This window comes from Lepidochelys kempii, chromosome 3, assembly GCF_965140285.1.
Source record: "Lepidochelys kempii isolate rLepKem1 chromosome 3, rLepKem1.hap1, whole genome shotgun sequence".
Taxonomy (NCBI): Eukaryota; Metazoa; Chordata; order Testudines; family Cheloniidae; genus Lepidochelys; species Lepidochelys kempii.
The window spans coordinates 74,280,442-74,305,177 of record NC_136382.1 but is presented as its reverse complement, the minus strand read 5'-3'; the positions used below and the strand labels follow the sequence as shown (position 1 = coordinate 74,305,177).

General features: G+C 44.0%; 2 protein-coding genes across 4 annotated transcripts in view; one reads left to right on the top strand and one right to left on the bottom strand.

Annotated features, from left to right (window-relative positions):
• Nucleotides 1–24,736, top strand: part of GPR63 (G protein-coupled receptor 63) — a 213,488-nt gene that overhangs the window by 127,503 nt on the left and 61,249 nt on the right. The window lies entirely within an intron of this gene.
• FHL5 (four and a half LIM domains 5) overlaps nucleotides 8,058–24,736 on the bottom strand; it is a 46,136-nt gene continuing 29,457 nt past the window's right edge. For all 3 annotated transcript variants that reach the window (XM_073336795.2, XM_073336797.2, XM_073336794.2), the window contains exons 3-6: nucleotides 21,922–22,096; nucleotides 18,282–18,451; nucleotides 15,352–15,538; nucleotides 8,058–10,390 (exon numbers count right to left, since the gene is read on the bottom strand). In XM_073336795.2, coding sequence (XP_073192896.1) covers nucleotides 10,239–10,390; nucleotides 15,352–15,538; nucleotides 18,282–18,451; nucleotides 21,922–22,096 — 684 coding nt within the window. In that variant the 3' untranslated portion in view covers nucleotides 8,058–10,238. The remainder of the gene's footprint in view (nucleotides 10,391–15,351; nucleotides 15,539–18,281; nucleotides 18,452–21,921; nucleotides 22,097–24,736) is intronic.

Below are 24,736 nucleotides of genomic sequence, written 5' to 3'. Positions count from 1 at the left end.
TGGGTATCCCGGGGTTTGCTGGGCAGTAAGGCCTAGTGGCCAGAGTCAATAAAGATACCCTGCATCTACAGGGCAGTAAGGGATAGCGTCCAGAGTCATTAATGATCCACTGGGTTCACCGGCAGCCAGGTCTAGCAGCCCGAGTTGATAGAGATACACCTCTGGGCTGTATGGCCTAGCAACCAGAGTCCATAAAGTCACACTCCAGGAGGAGCTGTATGGCCTAGCAGTTGGAACCAATAGGGTCACTTTCTGGGCATGGCTGTATGACCTAGCTGCCAGCATCAATGGAGATACCCCTCCGGGCATGGCTGTATGGCCCAGTGGCTAGAATCCATAAAGTCACACTCCGGATGGGGCTGTATGGCCTAGCAGCCAGAGCTAATAGGGTCACCTTCTGGGCACAGCTGTATGGCCTAGCAGACAGAGCAATAAAGTCATCCTCTGGGTGGGGCTGTACGGCCTAACGGCCAGAGTCAAAGTTGCCCTCTGAGCAGGGCTGTATGGTCAAGCAGCCGCTTGGGGGGGGGGGGGGGGCTGGGGGGAGGTATTGGCCACACCCGAGGGGTCGGCCAGGTAGGGGGACCCGGGCCTTCCCTGCTCCACTGGGTCCCAGCCCAGAGCCCTTGCAGTGGCAAGTGAGTCCACCACTGAGTCAGTGGGGATTCGTCCACAACACGCTGACCGGCCGCGGGACAATGGCTTGTCCTCCCCGGGCTACTTCCTACCTTGCCACTCCAGTCTGTGATCTGTGCATCTTTGGGGGGCTCTGGGTTCTTTGGCTGGTGCAATTTCCTGTAGCTTGGACTTCCCTGGGGTGTCCACAGGTAGCTGGGTGTCCGTGTGGGTCTCGGCGCCTCTGGCTTCCATGATCCGAGGCTCCAGTGGTTCCTAGGCAGGAACCAGCAAGGAGCATCCTACCTCTCCGGTGGTCAGCCCAGACTGAGCCGGGCTGCTCCCTCTTATACTGCTGCTACACTTGGAGTGTACCCATTGGGGAGGTGGGGGCATGGCTTCCTCTACTCACTGTGATGCGTTAACCCTTCTCCCTCCAGTGTGGGGTGAGTTCACCCTGTCACACACCTATTAGCCTAGTTTCTAAGCACAACTTTGCTAATGTGTAAATCTGGGCAATTCATCTGAGGGTTAATACATTTCTACATACATAACTGAATAGTCAAAGATGCCAGTTTGTAGTAAATTAAAGTGACCGGTTATATCCTCCACTGGTGTAAATCTGTGTAGCTTTGTTGAAGTCAGAGCTATGTTGATTTGCACATCTGCAAGTTTGTATGAAGTTTTCTTGTCAGTATCAGGTTTGCAACATTGCAGTTACTTAATGGAAGAAGAAAACATATTTTTGCATTGTTTACCACTTGGACAGCAGCAGTTTTGTGCCATCTAGTGGGTAATTGATAGAATATACCAGATGTATATTCAAAACAGAATACAAATGTATCACAGGGCCACTTAGCTCCTCATCACTTTGTTCCTTAGCAAAGTGACTGGATAGCTAATGTAAATCCTTTAAATTATTTCCCCTTTTGAAAAGTTTGGCAGTTATACCTAAATATGGACTGAGGCAGGAGGCAGAATTTTAATACACATGTGCACACACACACACAGAGTTACTGTGGCAGATTGCCATCCTTGGAGCACTCCTTTTTGTGGCATTGCAGGTGTGCCATCCTCAGTTCCCTTTTAGTTCCCCCCATAACTTGTTTGCATCCTGAAGTAGCTAAAGCCAAGGTTAGGATATGAAACATTCTCAGCAAGCTGGTTACATCAAAGTGGGGTGTAGATCCAGCCACTCTGTGAGCAACAGCACTGGCTACTCCTTTGCTGAATACATCTGTGCGGTGAGGGCACAATCTCCTCACTCAAAGAAGGTAGACCATGTACTTAACACCGCCTGCTGCTATCTTACAGGATGCCTTAAATATTACTTCTCCTGCTATATGCCAGGAAGTTGCTAGTAGAGTCAAGCACTCAAGGCAATGCACAGATCCGTCCGCTATGTGATATAATACAAATGTTGAGTTAGCTGAAGGCACGATGAAGTTTTCTTGTCACCTTTAAACCTCCAATATTGTCACCCAAACAGACTAGGGTTCAGCTATGGCAAACAGGAGTCGAGAATGACTCTGTAGCCTGTGCTCTCTGGCTCCCCTCAGTCAAGCACTGACACCCAGTGCCGATCAGCCCTGGACTATATGGCACTGCCTCAATCAAGTCCACGTTGGAATTGACCAGTCTAGAGACGTGATGCTCAAGTGGGACTACATCGCTGGCCTTATTGCCTGGGATTGTGGCAGAGTTCCTCAAAGCGAGAAGCATCTGGCTGCGATGCAGTTGCTTGAGCGCAATTGCTCTTTTAGTGACCTGTGGTGGAGTGCAACGATCCAGAAATCACATGGGCCTGATGTGGTGGGAAGCAGTACGAAGACACGACCAAAAAAAAAAAAAAAAAAAAAAAAAAAAGAAACTAACTGCTAGATTTTATCCTGTTCAGGAGTTAGCTCCCTGCTTTACACAGAGCACCATCCTCCAGCTTGGTCTGCTGCTCTCTTAAACACCTATTCCCTTAAAGGGGCCATGTCATGGAACAGGATTGGCTGGCCCTGAGCCCTTAAAGGGACCTGATCACCCTCTTCAGTTACAACCAACTAATCATGTTTAAAGAACATTACTAAGGCTGCAAAGTCAAGCACTCAAAACATTTCAGTGGGAATTAGATGCCGAAATACCTTGGAGGATTTGGGCCTCCGTGGCAGAGCCAGAGATATAATCTAGTTCTCCAGCGAAGCAGTCAGCTGCCATAGTCATGAGAGCAGCCCCTCTCTTTCTGCAATCCCCTGCCTCATTCACTGCACATCTTTCAACCCATGCCTCCCAGTGTGTGCAATAGGTACATGCCTTCCCACCTCTGGAACAAACAAGACAGGGGACCCACAGACAACAGCCTCCTTCACGACACAACCCTGATTCATCCCCAGAGCAGGTCCATCCACTGCACTGAATAAGCCAGGGGTCCTGTGGAAAACACAGTATGTGATTGTGTAACTGAAGACTGCATCACAATGAGTATGCACAAGGTTGTCTTCTCTGAGTCAGCCTTTTGTTCTCTCTGAATTTGAAGCAGATGGCTTCTTTCTCTGTGCTGCCTAGGCATCAGCAGAAAGAGTTGCTAAGAGTCCGGGAGAGACAGGCTCCCTGATGTCAATTCTGGTGCAGAGCCTGGAGCAGCCATTACAGGGACAGTGCTCATCCCATAGCCCTGGGTTGCAGCATGCTCACTTGCTTTGTGGGGATGGCACATGTGCAGTCAAGTCAACAATAGGAGCTGTGGAAGGTTCAAGCATGCTCACTGTGCATGGAATCTTTGGAGATTTTAGCTAATTTCCTAAGTCTCTACTGAGCCTGTGTGCACTGCTGCTTTTCAAAGGCTTATTACTTGGCCAAATTTGTATGGATTTTCACAGGCATGGCAAAAGGCACAAAGGCCAACCCCTGGCAAATTTCAAGTCCATGATCCAAAGCATCGGGGCACAAGAGCTTTTCCAAAAAAAAAAAAAAAAAAAATCACCAGAATTTTTTTTAACACAGATAAATCATTGTATTTTTGGTGGTAGCCTCATTCTCAGAAGTGCTGAACCATTTTGTCTGAAATATTTCCCCCCACATCAGCCTGAGGCAGGTACTCAGCGTGGGAAATTTCAGCCCCAGTGGTTAGATTTTGGCAAAGTTATAAGCAACTGAAAAAAAAAAGAGAGTCTTCTAATAGGAAGTGGTGGGCAACTGAAGAAGAGCTCTGGGTAGCTCGAGAGCTTGTGTCTTTCCCCAACAGAAGCTGGTCCAATAAAAGATATTCCCTCACGCAGCTTGTCACTTCAATAATACACATTCTCAGGGGAAAAAAAGTCAGTAAGGCTGAGACTGCCGATCAGTAATTTAAGGATTAAAATAAGAAACAAGGCTGTTGTGATTTAAAAAAAAAAATAAAGCAAACAAAACCTCCATCATTAGAAAGCCCAGAAATTCAAGAGTTAAGATCAAACTTAAAGAAACCCCAACCTTTGGAAGTGTAGGAATGCATAAAGGTCATCCAAGCAACCTTATCTCTATGTCCATAAATAGAGCTGGCTGACCCTGCCTCTTGAGCTGGAAAAGAGAGATCAGCATGCAGAGGTCCTCTGTGCGCAGAAACCCACAGGGCACAATCTGGTCCATCGTTTGGGTTACACATTTGGTATCTGTTGAGGTCAGTACTATTCCTCATACTAACAACCTTTTATGGCCATCTGGATTGCTAGCTAGAGCTTACTACTCCAAGACTGTTACCCTTCCTGGAAAAATGGTTGACTAAATTCTTGCTTTGTCTTTGTGGTTTTTGTTTTGTTTTGTTTTTTTAAATAAATGAAGATTGTGTTCTCAAGTAGTAAGCAGTACTGCCAACCCCAAAGGTTAAAAAAATCACTCAGACCCTGAAATTCATCAGACTGGCCCCAAAGTCATGGGATTTAAAAAAGATTATATTATGTTTTCATTTTATCTTTTGATCTCCGCCTCCTCCAGAGACAGACTGTGTGAATTAGCATTACCAACATACCCAAATTTATGAAGCTGATTTTGGTCCCTGCTGCAGGAGGTCTTGTCTCCAACTCCCCATCAGTTCTCCCCCCTGCCCACACTTATCCAACCTCTCCAGCCACCGCTCCCTTTCACCCATCGATTCTGCTTCCCCAACCTCACCAGTGCACCCCCATGGCTCTTCGTTTGCCCATCTCTCCCAGGCTGGGGAGAAGGGAGCAACTCCATCTTCACCCTCCTCAGACTGAGAGTTACGGGGGAACACTTACAGCAGCTGATTTCCAGTGGCTTTTCTGAATTCTAAGCCCAGATTCTGGCTGAATTCCTTGAGGCTTGGAGTGGTCAGGTGAGGGTCTTCCCCCAACAATGGCTTAAAGATATTTGGGGTATGTCTTCACTGCAGAGTTAACCTTGGTGATTGGCATCAGGGACTAAGCACCTGGGTTAGCCGAGCCCGGGTGTGAGCAGCCACACTATAAATCCATCTCAGAGTTATGGTCCCCAAAGGTGCTGCACTCACCTATGTATATCACTAGGACTTCAGGGGGGCACATCCCAGGCTTCTTGTGCTGCAGCAAGTTGAGCCGCTCCATGATTCTTCCCATTGATTTGTGGGAAAACTTCTGTCCTTTGGGCACTTGGGGGTAATAATGAGAAGGCACTGCAGGGCTAGTCACACTTGAGTTGTTTAGTCTGTCTCCTCTCTATAAAGGGGGTGGGTTACCAACCTGAGTGAATTCAGCACAGGGGCTTTAGCCTATACCCCAGGGCAGGCCAGCTAGCCCAGACATAGAACACAAATACACTAGGCTGGAGGGTTTTGTGTGTGTAGGGGAGCTGGGTTAGGGGCAACACCCGAGTTAATTCTGCAACGAAGACATGCCCTTGGGTGCTACAAATCTAGGGCTCAACATCAGGCCATCACCAGCAGATCTTAAAGTTGAAGTACTACTAGCCTACACCCATTTCTTTATGAACATTCACCTAGGTCATGAGATGCTTGTGACCAAGTCTTGCCTCAGCATAATCAAAAGCACAATTAAAAGCTATACTTCTCCATGCACATGGGATGCCAAATTTTGTTTAAAAGATGCTATTTAAATCATATACAGTTTTGTTTGTCATGAGCTATCACTGCTTTTCCAGTCTGACGTGGGGGTGGGCAGTGAGTGTGAGGGTTTCACTGGAGAAATGAATCTTGTACACCCAAAATACTAATTGTGAAAAATAAGAATAAGCCCCTCTCTCTTCATCTCATGTTTGTGATGCCTTTCCATCCATTCCAGGATGTGTCAAGAAGGTTGAAAGTTTTAATTTTTTGAAGCACTAGAATGATCAAGTCTTGTTTTTCCTAGTTTTGCTGGAGGACTTTTGGGAGCCTGCTCATCCCTCATGTGAAGGGATGGCCAATCGTTAACAAAAATACCCTAAGTGTTTATTAGGCATTAGGCAAAATAGATGTTCATAATAATACATAGCTCTTATCTAGAGCTTTTCATCAGTAGATCTCAAAGTGCTTTACAAAGGAGGTCCCCATTTTACAGGTGGGGAAACTGAGGCACAGAGCAGGGCAGTGACTTGCCCAAAGTCACCCAGCAGGCCAGTAGCAGAACTGGTAACAAAGCCCAGCTAGCCTGAGTCCCAGTCCATAATCTAATTAAAAAAAAAACCCTACAACAGTCCTCCCCCCCAAGTTTTATAGTCTGAATAGTCTCCACTTTGCAATTACTCTGCTGAACGTTTCTTATGAATTTATAATCCCACTAACTTCTCTAGTTACCCACAGAGTTCTCGATAGATGTGATCAGAATTTCTAACGTAAAAAATAAGCAAGGGAAAAAAAATACTTTAAAAAGACCAAAACCAACAAATCTAATCTATTTCAAGCCACCTTTATATATCCCAAAAGGAGTGAAAAATGTACACCCTCCAAATTTTTTCCCCCCTTCCCTGCTAGGTTGTCTTATAGCTATAAAGTTTTCTGAACTGAAGTGAACAGGGCATAGTGTATCAGAATACATCATAGGTGCCTACTTCCCCTCTGCCCGGTGGGCCCTGCCCTCGCCCTTCCCCTATTCTACCCTCTTCTCCCTAGTCCCCACCCCCTGCCCCGTCATTTCTTCGCCTCCTCCTCTGAGCGCGCCGTGTCCCCGCTCATCCTCCTCCCTCCTGGAAAGTCCTAAGTGCCGCCAAACAGCTGTTAGGTGGTGGGGGTGGGGTGAGGCTGGAAGCACTGGGAGGGAAGGGGAGGAGCAGAAACACGGCACGCTGGGGAGGGAGAAGGAGGCAAGGAGGGGGAGCTTGGCTGCTGGTGGGTGCAGAGCACCTGCTAATTTTTCCCCGTGGGGAAAAGGCAACTCCTATCTTTTCATGGGCTGTGTATTTATACCTGCTACTGTATTTTCCACTCCATGCATCTGATGAAGTGGGTTCCAGCCCACGAAAGCTTATGCCCAAATAAATTTGTTAGTCTCTAAGGTGCCACAAGGACTCCTCATTGTAGTTGTAGTTTAGTTTGTTGTTTCTTAGCATCCATGTATGTAATGTGAAAGCATTCAGATCTTCAGACTTGACAATGGTATATTCTGTGAAAAATAGTCAAACAATTTAACTTACATTTCTAAAAAAATATTGGAGGAGTCATGGCAGAAATTTGGTTTCACAGATGATCGGGCCAGAAAAGAGGGACCACTGTGATAATCTAGTGCAGGGGTTCTCAAACTTCATTGCATAGCGACACCCTTCTGACAACGAAAATTACTACATAACCCCAGGTAGGAGGCCTGTAACCTGAGCCTCGCCACCCAGGGCTGAGGCTCTCTGGCTTCGGCTTCAGCTCTGGGCAGTGGGGCTTTGGCTTTGGCCCCGGGGCCCAGCAAGTCTAACACCAGCCCTAGCGACCCCATTAAAACACAAAGTGGGACCCACTTTGGGACCCACAGTTTGAGAACCACTGATCTAGTGTGATTTTCTGCATATCTCATGCCATAGAATTTCACCCTGCATCAATTTGCGGTTGAACAAGAGCATTGTTCAGACGGGGTTGAATAGATGGGCCTAAACCACATCATTAGAGTCCCCCCCCTTCCCCACCCACAAAGTGAATTAACATAACTAAATAATGTGCAGATCCCATATCCAGTGGCAATGGTCACATCAGGTGATTTGTCAATTTTTATTTTAAGATTCTGGGGGTCAGTTGACATTTACCAGTGAGCTAATTTCTAATCAGTCATTGCACATTTTTAGAATCTCTCTGCATACATGTCCATTGCTATATTCCTTTTTTAGGCTACACTACCTAGTTCTATTTATGGTATCCTGACTCTGATCAATATTCTCTATCTGATCTATGAGAAAAGAAAGGAAAGGCAAGCAGCTAGAGTAAAGCCAGAAGCAAATCAGAAAATAAACTTTGATAAAAGCTCTCCTAGCAGAAGAGACTAAAAATCTAAACCAACACCACATTAAGCAAACAAATCAATATTTTATTGACTAGAAAACAGAGAGCTTGTGGTTAGTTATTATCCACATAGATTTTATGCTATTGCAGTTTGGCACTGGCCTATTTTCATATAGTGTACTTTTCTTTTTATGTCTTCTTAATGTAATTACCACTTTCAATTAAATAAGGGAATGAGATCTTACTGCAACTGAGGTCAAAGAAAAGACTCCTATTAATGGCAATAGACTTTGGATCAGTGCCTAAAAGGACACACGTGCTCCTGAAGTTAATGTGAGTAAGATGTTTTTTAAAACACATCAAGAGCGTGGTAAATGGTACAAAACCTGCCCTTGAGTATTTCAGTGCACCATTCTCAATGGCGCAGTATAATGATAGTTTAATTACCTGAAAGCGTGGAACAACAAAGGGAAGAACCATTTGTAACACTAATCTAGATGGCCTTTAATATAGACACTTTTACTTTAAAAGCTCAGCAAGCAGATGAAATCCTCTCCAAGTGACATAAATGAGATATAGGAACAAACCTACATTGTTCTGTTGGCCTATCGATTGTAATGAAAATAATATTAAAAATCCTTGCTATAATGCTGGTAAATGTACATGGCTCTTAACAAAATGAGTAGGACACGCTCCTTGTTCTAAAGCACTGACAGTCTTAATATAGACAAGGCAAACACATAAGAAAAGATATTAGATCACAGCTCAAAGAAGTGAGAGCAAGGAGAAACTATTCATGATGAGAAAGATGGTTGGGTTTCTGGAAAATGGGTTTCAGGAGGAGAGAGAGGTGGCTTGGCAGACACGAAGGTGACTCTCAAGCCATATCTACACTAGGAAAAAGGGTGTATGTTTAATATGTACTAAAATCCTAGTGCAGACAAGGCAGTTGCAGTTTTAAGACGTTAGCTAGTTGTAAATTATAAATTAGCGCTCTGATTGAGGGAGCTAATTGATTTTGATGGCAGATTAAAGTGTAGTTTTATTTATTTATTTATTTATGTCCTGAAAAGTTGACGAAGCAAAAAAAAAGTTTAACTAAAACTGGCTAATTTTGGTAAAGGGGCTGTAGTTCAGCTCTGCAAATCACTAGTCTTGGAACAGATTTTTATTTGTTTGTTTGTTAAGAACGGATATAGGCTTTGATGCTTCAGAGCATAAACCAACTCTCAGTGGTAGGCAGCGCCAGATTTAGGTGCAGGCAACCCAGGCTTGGGGGCACCAGGCTTGGGTGGGTGCTGTTTTTGTTTTTAGAAACAGAAGGAAAAATAGAATGTTTGAAGTAAAATGTTTCAGGTATTTCATATGTGGATTCACTAATCTTCTAGACTCTTCTGGACCTTTGTAGAATCTCATGGAACCTTCCAGACTTTCGGAGAACTACATTTTCCTTGAACCTCCTAGAATGTTGTCAGCCATGCCCTTGGGAGCATATAAGGGGTGGGGCATTGCCAGTCAGTCAGCGAGATATAAGAACAAAGTGAAGTGAACTGCGGGCCTAGCTGCGATATTATGAACCTTGTGTTATTGTGTAATTGTGAAAGTGTACTTGTGTCTTAAGACTTGAAGAACGTAAGTAGCAACTAATAAAGGACATACGTAATGAGATGCCAGAGATATCTATCGAACTCCTATCTGCACAACAATATAAAAGAAATATTATTACTTCTTTTGCCATGGTTAACATGTAATGTTTGATGACTTTCTAATACTGTGGAACATTGTTCTGATTAAATATTGTGGCCCAGTGTGGAATGCACCACCACCACTTTACACCTGAGCGTCTGCATCAGTAGACTACTAGTATAAGTTTTCTTCATTGAGGTAATCTATTATGTCTTCCAAATATAGATTTTTCATAGTCATTCTTGGATTATGTAATATCAAATTCTAAAGCTCCCAACAGCAGAGTGCACTGTTTTACCAGGACAAACATACTGTATTTCCATTAAAATATATATAGAAATTTCTTTGGAAAGGTTTTCTTAACCAGAACTGTGTAAAAATCTTTTTACAAGATATAAGGCATGCATGTAGCAGCTGAGCACTGTGATAGAACTGAACTGCTGTTGGAAAGCAACTTGAATGACTAAATAACTCTTAATGGCCTTTAAATGAATTCCTGACCGCAAGGGAAGGAAGTACTTGGTTACAGCATGCAAGGCTGACGTCTCTCTCCCCCTAACTATGCAGCAGAGCCGCATTCACAACAGAGGATGTCATCTTGCTGGGTGAGGAATCCTTGTCCCACCAGCGAAATGGAACATTTCACACAGTTAAAGCAGGCACTGTGCCACTGGCGCTCTTCAAATGAGATAAATTTGGCACCTCCGAGCGCTGGAAAAGAAATGAGAAAAAAGGGAATTCAGTAGACTTTAGAAGAGATCAGAAATAGATTGTTTTTGAATGTAGCATGTTGTCTTCTGTCACACTGAAATCCACAAGTTTGAAATCCTATAGTTTGAAACAGCCTGTAGAAATAGATTTGCCCAACATATGCATCGTAGGAACTAAAAATTAGAGCTGGGAAAAACGTTTGCAGCAAAGCCCCAGCTGTGAGACACCTGGCTGTTTTCATATCCCATTACGACCTCTAAACATGGACCTGGCTCATCAAAACATCCACTAAGGTTTACAAATCTTTCCAACTACCCTGCACCCAGCTTCCAGCAAACTGCCATAGAAATCAGAGGCAACATGTACATGAGGCATGTGGGGTTAAGTGCTTGGGCCCACCTGCCAGGGACAGCAGCCAAACATGCCAGGGGGAGGTGCAGTGGGAGAGGGACAGAGCCCCCTCTCCCTTCAGGTAACATGGGCAGGGAGAGTGCAGTGGCCCCGGGCTGGGTACAGGGCGGGGGAGGAGACATGTGGGGTGTTCACATGTCCCCCCCTTTGGATTTTGCCCCCCAGTATGGGGAGTCATGAGTCATCTATGGTAGAAATCGTGGGTAGTGTGTGGGTTGTGTGGTTCAAGTGCAAAACCAAGTGCTATTCAGACATTTCAATTTAGTATCTCTGAGATTTAGGGATTTTCATACTCCAGCACTCAAACTGAAAGTCACTAGATTTGAGCTGTGTGAAACACAAGCTCCCAGAAAAAGCAAACCCTCAGGTATACTGGTGTAATTGTGGAACTCTATAAATTAATGTTAATTAAGATTTTTTTCTGTCTCAGATATTCCTGAATCTGTTCGTGCCCCCCACCTTGTAATCTTATCATAGGTGACTGAATTTCCCTCACTTTCCTTGATTTATATATGAGGATCAGACATCTGTAATTAGCTGGCTCCATTACACTTCATCATTGGGCTAGAGGAGTAATAGATTCACTATTAATAGTCTCAACTAATGGTCTCAGAACAGTCAGAGTGTTAACCTGGCATTGAATTATTAATGATTTAAGCACACAGGGCCAAATCATGATACAAGTTTTCCATGAGTGGCAAGATCTCTTAATTTGATAAATGTGCCTTAGCTGCACAGAACAGTTAAATCTAATTAACCTACAATTGTACTAGTTTTATGTCTGAAAAAACCTGATTACTGAAATAATGTCTGATATGTTTGTGTGCCTACTAGAGGTAGGATACTATTAAGTGTCTCTTCATGTATCCTTCGGGACCTGAGTCACTCAACTTCACTTTGCAGCTTTTTCCACTCCAAGGGTATGTCTACACTACGGAATTAGGTCGAATTTATAGAAGTCGGTTTTTTAGAAATCGGTTTTATATATTCGAGTGTGTGTGTCCCCACAGAAAATGCTCTAAGTGCATTAAGTGCATTAACTCGGCGGAGCGCTTCCACAGTACCGAGGCTAGAGTCGACTTCCGGAGCGTTGCACTGTGGGTAGCTATCCCACAGTTCCCGCAGTCTCCGCCGCCCATTGGAATTCTGGGTTGAGATCCCAATGCCTGATGGGGCTAAAACTTTGTCGCGGGTGGCTCTGGGTACATATAGTCAGGCCCCCGTTCCCTCCCCCCCTCCGTGAAAGCAACGGCAGACAATCGTTTCACGCCTTTTTACCTGAGTTACCTGTGCAGACGCCATACCACGGCAAGCATGGAGCCCGCTCAGCTCACTGTCACCATATGTCTCCTGGGTGCTGGCAGACGCGGTACTGCATTGCTACACAGAAGCAGCAACCCATTGCCTTGTGGCAGCAGACGGTGCAATAGGACTGGTAGCCGTCATCGTCATGTCCGAGGTGCTCCTGGTCACCTGTGTGAGGTCGATCAGAAGCGCCTGGGCAGACATGGGCGCAGGGACTAAATTTGGAGTGACTTGATCAAGTCATTCTCTTTAGTCCTGCAGTCAGTCCTATTGAACCATCTTATGGTGAGCAGGCAGGTGATACGGATTACTAACAGTCCTATTGCATCATCTTCTGCCGGGCAGGCAAGAGATGAGGATGGCTAGCAGTCCTATTGTACCATCTTCTGCCGAGCAGCCATGAGGTGTGGATGGCATGCAGTCCTTCTGCACCATCTGCTGCCAGCCAAAGATGTAAAAGATAGATGGAGTGGATCAAAACAAGAAATAGACCAGATTTGTTTTGTACTCATTTGCAAACCCCTCCCCCGCCCCCCGTCTAGGGGACTCATTCCTCTAGGTCACACTGCAGTCACTCACAGAGAAGGTGCAGTGAGGTAAATCTAGTCATGTATCAATCAGAGGCCAGACCAACCTGCTTGTTCCAATAAGAACAATAAGTTAGGTGCACCATTTCTTATTGGAACCCTCCGTGAAGTCCTGCCTGAAATACTCCTTGATGTAAAGCCACCCCCTTTGTTGATTTTAGCTCCCTGTAAGCCAACCCTGTAAGCCGTGTCGTCAGTCGCCCCTCCCTGCGTCAGAGCAACGGCAAACAATTGTGCATCTGAGTTGAGAGTGCTGTCCAGAGCAGTCACAACGGAGCACTCTGGGATAGCTCCCGGAGGCCAATACCGTCGAATTGTGTCCACAGTACCCCAAATTCGACCCGGCAAGGCCGATTTAAGCACTAATCCATTTGTCAGGGGTGGAGTAAGGAAATCGATTTTAAGAGCTCTTTAAGTCGAAATAAAGGGCTTCATCGTGTGGACAGGTGCAGGTTTACATCGATTTAACGCTGCTAAATTCGACCTAAAGTCCTAGTGTAGACCAGGGCCAAGAATGTACAATACATTTACATAAACCACAAGAGAAGCTCTTTTAGTACATAAAAATAATGTAATGCTTAGCTTGTACTGAATGACACGTGATTTATATGTTCCAACAAGATATAGTGCATGTAATATGGAGGGGAGCTAGATTCTGTCTTCATTTACATCTGTGTCACTCTGTTTAGTAGTAAGGAGGTTTAACTGGATGGGGTTGCATTTACTTAGCTAAGAACAGAATTTGGTTCATGGAGCTCACTTTCATATGGCTGTGAGCCTACAGACTGTCCCTTCAATGGGGTAAGTTTTATAACAAAGAATCAAATAGATTTTGTTTCTTCTTTTTGAGTGCATTGGAGGATGAATACAGGAGGGCCCCTTTTCTGTCACAAGACACCATGGGACAGATCTTCAGCTGATGTACATTGCCCTGGCTTCACTGAAATAGTCTTCCCATCACTGAAGTCAATGGAGCTATGATAATTTACACTAGCTAAGGATCTGCCCCGTGTGTATATATGTAGGTACTTATATGGCCACCTCAGTACCTTACAAACGTGAATTAATTTATCCTTACAACACCACTGAGAGGAAAGGGTTATTACTATCCTAATTTTGCAAATGGGCAATTGAGGCCTAGAGAGAATAAGTGGCTTACCCAATATCACACAGGAAGCCTGTCAGAACCAGGAACAGAATCAAAATCTCCCATGTCTCAGTCCAGTGCTTTAACCACAAGACCATCCTTTCCTCCCTATTTAGCAGAGGAGTAAGAAAAATGATAATCTCTACGGCTATGTCTACATTGCAAAGAACAACTTGTGACGCTGGGTCTCAGAGCCCTGGTCAACTGACTTGGGCTTGTGGGGCTCAAGCTGCAGGGTTAAAAATGGAGCGTAGCTGTACCCTTAGAAATGATCGTTTTTCTTACTCCTCCACTAAATAGGGAGGAAAGGATGGTCTCTGTAAATCCACCATTTACTCTAGTTGAAATGTGCAAGTGACCAATAGCCCATGCTACAGAGGAAGGCAAAAAGCCCTCAGGGTCTTGCCTGAGCATTTCGGCAAGATGCACCAGCCAGGCACCTAGGAAACAATTCTCTGTAGTAACTCAAAGCCTTCTCAATGTAGTTACCCATCACTGACCATTGGGGATATTTACTACTAGCAGTTGCAGATCAGCTATGTATCATTGTAGGCAGTCTCCTCATACCAACGCCTCCATAAGCTTATCAAGCTCAGTCTTGAGGCCGGTTAGGTTTTTTGCCCCCACTGCTCCCCTTGGAAGGCTGACAGTTCAGCTTTCAGTATGACCCACTGTAGTCTCCCCTTTACCCAGTTCCTTATCTAACTTTCAGTTGGATTAATCCCCATCTTGTCCAATTTAACTAATAATTTCCCATGTGGAATTGTATCAAATGCCTTACTGAAATCCTTGTAGAATAAATTTACTGCATGTCCCTTGTCTAAAAAAATCAGTTATCAGTGTGTATCTCTACTCTGCAATGTAAGCCCAGGGTTTGAACTCAGGCTCAAGCCTAACCCCCCTTCTGTCCACACACAAATCACGCTAAAACAGGGCTTAGACCCAGGATCCCAGGACCTTATGGGGGCAGACAATCTTAGCGTGAGTCAAGCTGGGACCCATGGTTCACACCCTACTGCTTTGCAGGGTAGCCCTTGCCGGACTTGTGTTCTGTGAGTCCACCAAAAGTATTCCATAATCCCATAGGCCGAATTTCTTTGTCCTCTAAACAGTTAATTTTGGTGGACAGTCAAATTTTCATACACTGCACCATGAATGAAGGACTAGAGTGGCCGCATTTTGGGAGAGCACTAGGAAGTCTGGGATATAGGCAGGCCCATATGATGTCATGTAGAGTTGGAGCCCCAGATTGGGACTCAGGGTTCAATAATTTCTAATCTAAATTAACCTCAAACCCTAGGATAACAAACCCAGGGTCTGGTAACACAAGTTCTACTAACAGTGTAGTCATACCCAGGAAGTGTTTTTTAAGCAAACTGATAATTAAAATTCACAGTAAGTGCAATTATATAATTACAAGTAGAATATTTTGTGACAGTTAATAGACATCTGACCTGAGACAGCACTGATAACTTTTTAGTGGCTGGTCTACTTTAAACGGTTAGACTCACCAGTAATGGGTTTGTTGCAGACCGCACACATCTTTGCATAAAGCTTTCGGAAGCAGTCTAGGCAGTATGGATGGTCATCTTTGGAAATAAACCGCTGCCCAGACAGCTGCTTCTTACATCCAGCACACAGAAAACATTCTTTGTGCCATGGCTGGTCGTGGTACGTCACTCCACCAGTAGTTATCATCTGATGCAGCAACAAAAAGCAAACAAACAAAGGAATGAAAGCGTGAACAACAATCGATAGCAATCAGCTGCAAAACCAAACATTCAGATAACATTTGAGCTCTAGTCAAAACTAGGAATTCCCAAGGTGTGTGGTATTTTTTAAATAAATCCTCTTATTTCTTTTCTCTCTGCCATATAGATAGATAGATATAGAGAGAGTGTCTCAATTGTTTTCAGTTTGATTTTTAATCTTGACTGGGACTGATTGATATGAACATGCAGCTGCATAAGTTATTCATGTTGGTTCCATTGCAGGTACTTATATGGGCCCCAATTGCAGTAGTATCTGTGCACCTCACCATTTCTGGTGCATTTATTATCACAACAGCGTGTGAGGTAGGGGAGAGCTGTTATCCTCATTTTACACAGACACTAAGTGACTTGTCCAAGGCCACACAAGAAATCTGTGGAACAGCAGGCAATAGAATCCAAGTTCTCCAACTCCCAGGCTAGTACCATAACTCCCAGGCTAGTACCATAACCACTGGACCATCCCTTTTGTATTTAGAGTATAAACTCTTCAGGGCAGGGAACATCTCCAAAGCATGGGTGGTGGATATAGTAGGTCAGGGGAGGCTAAGCCTCCCCAAACAGCTAGGCTGTGGCCCCTCCTGTGCTCCGCCCCGAGGCCCCGCTCCCATGTTCCTCTTCCCCCGTGGCCCCGCCCATGCTGCTCCTCTTCCTGCCCTTGCCCAGCCTCTCCCCTGAAGCCGGTGAGATCTAGGGTGGCTGAGCTGGCGGGTGGGCTAGCGCTCGGGGCGGGGCGATGGGGGTGGACTGGGGCAGCTGGGCGGGATCCGGGGAGCTGGGGCTGGTCAGCTAGAGGGCCAGTGCTCAGGCCAGCTGGGGTGGGCTGCAGGCAGGAGGGCCAGAGCTTGGGCCAGCCGGCAGATCAGGGCAGGTTGGCTGTGGCCTGGGACGGGCGGCGGCTGAGACGTGGGGTGGCTAGGGCAGGGATCCTCCAGCCACAGTGGGGGACTCGGAGATCCAGCAGGGGAAGAGAGGAATAAGGGATGGAGCCGGGCGATAGCCTCCCCAAATGGGGGGTTCATGGACCTCCCATGTCTCTCGGAATAGGTCTACACTGCAACAGAGAAGGGTGATGCCCAGCACAGGTAGACAGACTTACACTAGCTCTGCTCAAGCTAGGCTGCTAAAGATAGCACTGTGCACATTATGGCATGAGTGCAGCTTCTGCTAGTTCATAGAATCATAGAATATCAGGGTTGGAAGGGACCCCTGAAGGTCATCTAGTCCAACCCCCTGCTTGAAGCAGGAAACAATTCCCAGTTAAATCATCCCAGCCAGGGCTTTGTCAAGCCTGACCTTAAAAACCTCTAAGGAAGGAGATTCTACCACCTCCCTAGGCAACGCATTCCAGTGTTTCACCACCCTCTTAGTGAAAAAGTTTTTCCTAATATCCAATCTAAACCTCCCCCACTGCAACTTGAGACCATTACTCCTTGTTCTGTCATCTGCTACCATTGAGAACAGTCTAGAGCCATCCTCTTTGGAACCCCCTTTCAGGTAGTTGAAAGCAGCTATCAAATCCCCCCTCATTCTTCTCTTCTGCAGGCTAAACAATCCCAGCTCCCTCAGCCTCTCCTCATAAGTCATGTGTTCCAGACCCCTAATCATTTTTGTTGCCCTTCACTGGACTCTCTCCAGTTTATCCACATCCTTCTTGAAGTGTGGGGCCCAAAACTGGACACAGTACTCCAGATGAGGCCTCACCAATGTCGAATAGAGGGGAACGATCACGTCCCTCGATCTGCTCGCTATGCCCCTACTTATACATCCCAAAATGCCATTGGCCTTCTTGGCAACAAGGGCACACTGCTGACTCATATCCAGCTTCTCGTCCACTGTCACCCCTAGGTGCCCATGTCCAAGCCTGTCTAAGCCGCTATGGCTAGCCTGAACCACTGTCTGTGCTCCAAAGTCTTCACTACTATTTGCAGCACACTAGTTTAAGCAGAGCTAGTCAAGTCTAGCTACATTGGTTGGGAATCATACCTCCCGGATGCAGTGCAGACATATCCTAACTTGGGTTTGTATGGTGCTGAAACAATGGAGCTACTTCTTGATTGGGAGCTCTAGGGTGTTACTGTAATACCAATAATTAACAACAGCAGAAGCAAGGAGGACCTGAGGTTGGGATGGTATGAGAATTCTGTTCATTACAAGCTCATTTTCAACCCCTGAGCAGCTCTTGGGCAACTTTTAAAACATTTTCAAAAATATTTTATATTAACGAAGTAAGCAGTAGACAGAATAAGTAAACATTATCGTAAAATGTTCTTACACTCTTTAGCAGAGCAAAGCACAGAGTATGAGCTTCCATTCTGCTACACCAGTTGTCCTCGTATGCTCGGATATGAAACTATCAACTTTATCTTTGTATTTAGATTAACTCCCTTGGTGCCATCCTGTGAAAAGGTCACTTGTATGCCATGTGGCTACGCTCTGCACTTCCTGCTGTTTCATGTAGGTTCAGCTGTAAAACCTCTAGGTGTGTATAATGTATGGCATTTACAGAGGTTATTTTAACCTTGTAGTTTCTGTAATCAAACTCTGCCTATAGTGTCCTACTGTGCATGCATTTTGACATTGAGCTACCTTGTCCAGAATTGCATTAAAAAGAGCTTAGTAGCGTCATATAGTGTTCTAAATCTTCCCTTTGGTTATGTTTGATCAATTACCTTCTTGCAGGAGTAGCAGTGGTGAGCAAACTGCTTCTCAAAACATGGCACACAATAATTCTCATTGTCTTTGGTAATCAAAGGCTTTGTTCCTAATGGTTGCCGGCAGTATTGACAAACAAAACAGGTTTCATGCCAGCAACTCCCTTTAAATTCCATTTTACGAGAACCTGAAAAACAAAACAAGCATGTGCGTCCCACTGAAGTTAAGTGATCATCTTGCAGAAGGACAGCACCTCCCACTCATCCCCCATCCAGGTGAACTTGCATAAACTGAGATTTTAGATTTTTTTCTTGTATTAAAATATTTTAGGACAGGTTCTTCTGCATCCCAGTGCCCTTCAATCCTGTGGTCAAGCAGCACACTGGATTGAGCATGTCACTTTCACAAACTGGGGATTAATTTGCTTAGATATTTAAACATGCCCATGAATTCTCCTACTCTTGAGGTCTTTTCACTTACACAAATTTCCTGCAACTTTCTTATGGCAGGACAAACTCCTTTGCTAATGAATACAAGTCCTGAATAAGTAATTTCATTCAATCCAGCTGGCATTAGTTTCTCTTCAAATTCAATTTAATTTCTTTAGAACGATGCAGGAAATGACACAGTATCTTAGAGTTGCTGATCATTTTCACCACAGATCACTAATGATTACTTCTACCCTATACAGATTGTCAAAGGTCCAGGGCATGATGGTCTGGTACATCTCAGGTACTGAGGCAATCCCCAAAGGAAGCTGCCTATATAAATATCTATCAAAGGAGATTTGGAAGCTCGGAGTTTTGCACTTTGTTTGTTGAGTCAGATCTGCCAAAACCCTTGCCTTTGAGCCCATGATTACCATTGCCTCCCATGCCCAATTCATCTACAAAGTCATAACCTGTATACACCCATGTACTATAATGCTTCTTTCAGTGACTCCACATTGCAATTTCCCCCTTCTTCTCTGGCAGTGCCTCAGTGCTGAGAGATCCGGGACCTCTAATTATTCCCCATCGCAGGGGAGGAGGAGGCTGCGTGCTCCAACAGCAGGTGATCCTGCAGGGAGGAGAGTGCCCACATTCTGGATGGGCAGAGAAGCTGCTGAGTCAGTTTTGCTTTAACATCATTGGGTTGGAGTTTCCCCTGAGCACTGAGCACTCAGCAGAGTGGGTAAGAGAACAGGACTTGGTAACCCTGGCAATTGGGGCTTATCTTGAAGTTAGTAATCAGAAAAATAAGAGATGTTAATGGTATACAAGGCATAAAAAGGCAAGCTTCAGCTTGTCACCGTTCCAGTGTACTTTAACTTTTCTCTACTATTCCCAAATGGAGCAGAGACTGATAACACTCATGCCATTTCTTTATGCCAAACTATAGGGTAGTTTGTAGTGTGGAGAAATAAGCAATAATAAAGGACAATCATGGCAAGGCCACTAAAGTCAGCCCTGGACTACACCGAAAGTGTAAATCAACATAGCTACATCACTCAGGGGGTGTAAAAATTACATGCCCCTGAGAGATGTAGCTATGCCAACCTACCCATTGGTGTACACATGGCTAGGCTGATGGAAGAATACATTTGTCAATGGGGCTACTGCTGCTCAGGGGAGATGGAGTTAGTACACCAACAGAAAAAACTCCTTCTGTCTCTGTTATGTGTGTCTACACTACAGGGTCACAGAGGCATAGCTACAGCACTGTAACTACATTATAGTGCAGAAAAGTGTTTAGACATCATCCTGGTCATTTATTTATACTGGTGTAGTTAAAGCGGTATAAAACCTCTGTATAGAGGCGATTATACTGGCATAAAATGTGCTTATTTTGGAGTATGTCTACACTAGGGAGACTATATTGGTAGCTACATCACTGTATGCCAATACAACCCTGAAGTGTAGATGCAGCCTACACTAATGGATGGGTTTTTTCTGTCACTGTAAGGCCATGTCTACACTAGTAAGCTTATAGCGGTACAGCTGAACCAATGCAGTCATGCAACGGTAAAATCGCTTGTGTAGCCACTGTATACTGATGGGAGAGAGCTCTCCCTTCAACATAATAAATTCACCTAAAGGATTGTTGGTAACTATGTTGGCGGGAGAAGCTCTCCTGCCAACATATCACTGCGCAGACGAGCGCTTATGCCGGTGAAACGTATGTTGCTTAGGGGGTGTTTCTTCATACCCAAGCGATACAAGTTTCGCCAGCATAAGTGATAGTATAGACATAGCCTTCCTGAACACCACCTTCCTGAAGGATGGTAGCTAGGTTGACAGAAGTCTTCTGTTGACCTCACTGTGTCTACACGGGGGCCTAGCTTTGCCTAGGTATGTTGGTCACAGGTGTGGATTTTGTTCATCTCTGACCTATGTAGATACTCCAACTTAACTTTTTAGTGTAGACCAGGCCTTGGTATAGCTTATGTCTGTAAGGGAAGGGGAATGAACCATAGCACCTTTACAGTGGTATAACTTCATCCACACTCTGGGTTTTACCAGTTAAAAAAAAATTACATCCCTAACCAAAAGAGCCATACCAATACAAAAACTATGTGTAGACCAGGCCTAAGTATTTTGGAACCAAGGTCTCCTGAAAAATTAGCCAACCCTCCTTTCCCATTGGGTTCTCTTAATGTTTGCCAGATCCTATTTGTTAATGCCCTAGACCAGTGTTCTCAAGGACCAGTCCCCAAGATTTCCCTAACACAGTTTAGGAAGGGAGCAAGCTGTCCCTGCTATCAAAAAGGTTGAGACACAATGCCCTAGACAAGCCAGTTCATCTTGCCACATATGGGCTGCCATGGTCTCTTCAGTTGCATGATATTTTCAGGGAATCTCCCACTATTGCGTTAGGATTGAATCTGCCCAACTGATGCAGAAACACCACCATGGCAAATCCCGAACAGAGCTGGTTACAAAAACCAGAAAGTGATTTAGTGACAAATTTTAATTCCAAAGTGGTTTAAGTTTCACAGCGTTCAAAATCAGACTAATTTCCTGTGTTTTTTTATGATTTTTTCCCGCACAAAGCTGTCAGAAATCATTTTTGAACTGGTTTTCAGTAAAAAAAACCAAAACTAAACTAAACCCAATGTTTGGTAAATTAAAAATGTTGATAATTTTAAGGAATTTAATCTGATAGAAATTCAAGTTAAAACTAATCATAGAAAACATCACAAAACCAAAACATCTTGACAATTTTTTTTAAAGAACAGTTTCATCTTTGAAGAAGCCATTTTTCAACAAACAAAAATTTCCATCCCCAAATCCCCCTGTAACCAAGTCTGGTCCCTGACGGTCTAGATGACATAATGGAAAAATACAGATAGTTGTGTTCCCTACGCCCATAGTAGCACTCCCACTGTAGCAAGTCTAATTGTGATTTTCCTGAAAATTGCCAGTTTAGGCGATGTCATTGAGTCTATGTGAGCAAATCTGATTCTGTTTCAAGACTGTAATATTATTCCTTGTGGGGTGTAATATAATTACACATGCAATGTTAGATCACAGAAGATGAGCATGCAGAAGGATTAAACGAGGGGAGATAATCCCCTGCATGCTGTACTGAAAGCCAAGAAATTATACTTTGTAGCTTAACTATCCAAGTGCAATATAACCATTTCATCGAGGTAGCAAAAAGTCCTGGTTATCTTACCGGGCATAATGGCCTTCTGACAATGAAAGCACTTTGATGAATACTCATTAGAATAACACTGAGTACACAGCAAGAGCTCATCCTTGGCAGCAAAAGGATTTTCCACTAAAGAGTGATTGCATTTGGCACACTTGAAGCACGCTTCATGCCAGTGGTGGCCTTTATAGGCGAGATCCTTTGAGAGAGTAAATACATGTTAATGGAAAGCATTTGTTTACCCCCACAGCCCCCCTCCCTTTTTTTTTTAAATATATAAAGCCAAATAAAAAACACTTGGAGAGTGATTGGACCAGTGGCTTGTGCCACTGGCTGGAGGGTAATTGTCAAAGATGACAAACAAAATCTACCCAGAGTGGAAAGACTGTCGGGATATTCTGCAGTCCACTTCTACTGGCCACAAAGAGCTACTCTGGCTCAGGCTATAGTTAATACTCCATGCCCCCACACTTAAGAAGTATTTTTTGTTTAATTTAAAGGAGGACTTTGTATTTTAAAGACAACCTTCCTGGGAAACAAATGGGCTTTTAATAAAAGCCACCAGGCTTTTTTTTTTTTTTTTTTTGGCATGGTCTCTACATGAAAAAAGTCAGGTCTTTTTTTTTTTTTTTTTTTTTTTAACCTTTTTTCCCCTGGAAGACTCTATGGACAACTGAAGAACTGAAAGGGTTATGGCCTCACATGTAGCAAGCAGGTGAAATCTGCTTAACTGAGGGGTGAAGTGATTTTTATTCAGACTATTAAACCCTTTGCTTTTGTTTGTTTTTCTTTGTTAACACCCATTTAACTCAATCACCCTCTAAAAAGCTCCAAGGAAAGATTTTCTTTTAATAATTCAACATGCTTAAGCGCTGAGAAATCTAAGAAGATAAATACAAGGTTTTCACTTTGTTTCATTAAAAACAAGGAAGATATGGTTTAACACTCCTGATATTTTTAAGGTTAAAAAAACCAGCAAAAAAACCCACGAACAACTAAACACCAACATATAAGAAATATACCATAAAAAATACTATACTATAAGAAATAAACCAAATCCTTCCAGGTCTTCTTTCTAATGAAAGAAGCACAAAAGGGCACAAATTCTATCCCTTTCATTGCCCTTGTCAGTCCCTGTCATAAATATAAAGGGAAAGGTAAACCCCTTTGAAATCCCTCCTGGCCAGGGGAAAGCTCCTCTCACCTGTAAAGGGTTAAGAAGCTAAAGGTAACCTCACTGGCACCTGACCAAAATGACCAATGAGGAGACAAGATACTTTCAAAAGCTGGGAGGAGGGAGAGAAACAAAGGGTCTGTGTCTGTCTATATGCTGGTCTTTACCGGGGATAGAGTCTTAGAACTTTTAGTAAGTAATCTAGCTAGGTATGTGTTAGATTATGATTTCTTTAAATGGCTGAGAAAAGAATTGTGCTGAATAGAATGACTATTTCTGTCTGTGTATCTTTTTTGTAACTTAAGGTTTTGCCTAGAGGGGTTCTCTATGTTTTTGAATCTAATTACCCTGTAAGATATCTACCATCCTGATTTTACAGGGGGGATTTCTTTATTTCTATTTACGTCTATTTTTTATTAAAAGTCTTCTTGTAAAAAACTGAATGCTTTTTCATTGTTCTCAGATCCAAGGGTTTGGGTCTGTGGTCACCTATGCAAATTGGTGAGGCTTTTTATCCAACATTTCCCAGGAAAGGGGGGGTGCAAGTGTTGGGAGGATTGTTCATTGTTCTTAAGATCCAAGGGTCTGGGTCTGTAGTCACCTAGGCAAATTGGTGAGGCTTTTTACCAAACCTTGTCCAGGAAGTGGGGTGCAAGGTTTTGGGAAGTATTTTGGGGGGAAGGACGCGTCCGAACAGCTCTTCCCCAGTAACCAGCATTAGTTTGGTGGTGGTAGCGGCCAGTCCAAGGATAACGGGGGTAATATTTTGTACCTTGGGGAAGTTTTGACCTAAGCTGGTAAAGATAAGCTTAGGAGGTTTTTCATGCAGGTCCCCACATCTGTACCCTAGAGTTCAGAGTGGGGGAGGAACCTTGACAGTCCCCCTTAAAGTAATAAAAGGGGAAATAAAATACATAAGACTTGATTTTAAGAGGTGCTGAAACTACCTCTCTCTCTGAGTGCCTATAAAACAAAAACTGTTGTCAAAGAGTAGCCTGAGGCAAAAAAATATACAAAGGAGAGAAGAAGGCAGACAGCTGACCCCTTAATTCTGTGAGGAACAACCAACTGTCAACCTAAGGGGGCAATGCTTTTAGCTGACTGTTGTACGCGTTTCATTTCACTCCTATTATATTTTCATCTTGGCTTTTCCTGTCTCTCAGGCCTTCTCTATGCCTAAAACTTAGACCAACTTAGCTATGTAACTCAGAAGTGTGAAAAATTTACACTGCTAAGAAACTTTCTGTTAAGGCAACCTAAGTCCTGGTATAGAATTCTTCCATCCACCTAGCTACCTCCCTGTGGATTTACTACAGCAATTGAAAAAAACCCCTTTTGTCTCTATAGCACTCTGTACACTATAGCGCTAGAGTGGCATAGCTGCAGCGCTTTTAATGTAGACACTCCATAGTCCTAGGGAGATGATTCTCAGTCCCTGGAAAAATCATGGAGCAGGTCCTCAAAGAATCAATCCTGAAGCACTTGCATGAGAGGAAAGTGATCAGGAACAGCCAGCATAATTTCACCAAGGGAAAGTCATGCCTGACTAATCTAATCACCTTTTATGATGAGATTACTGGTTCTGTGGATGAAGGGAAAACAGTGGATGTATTGTTTCTTGACTTTAGCAAAGCTTTTGACACGGTCTCCCACAGTATTCTTGTC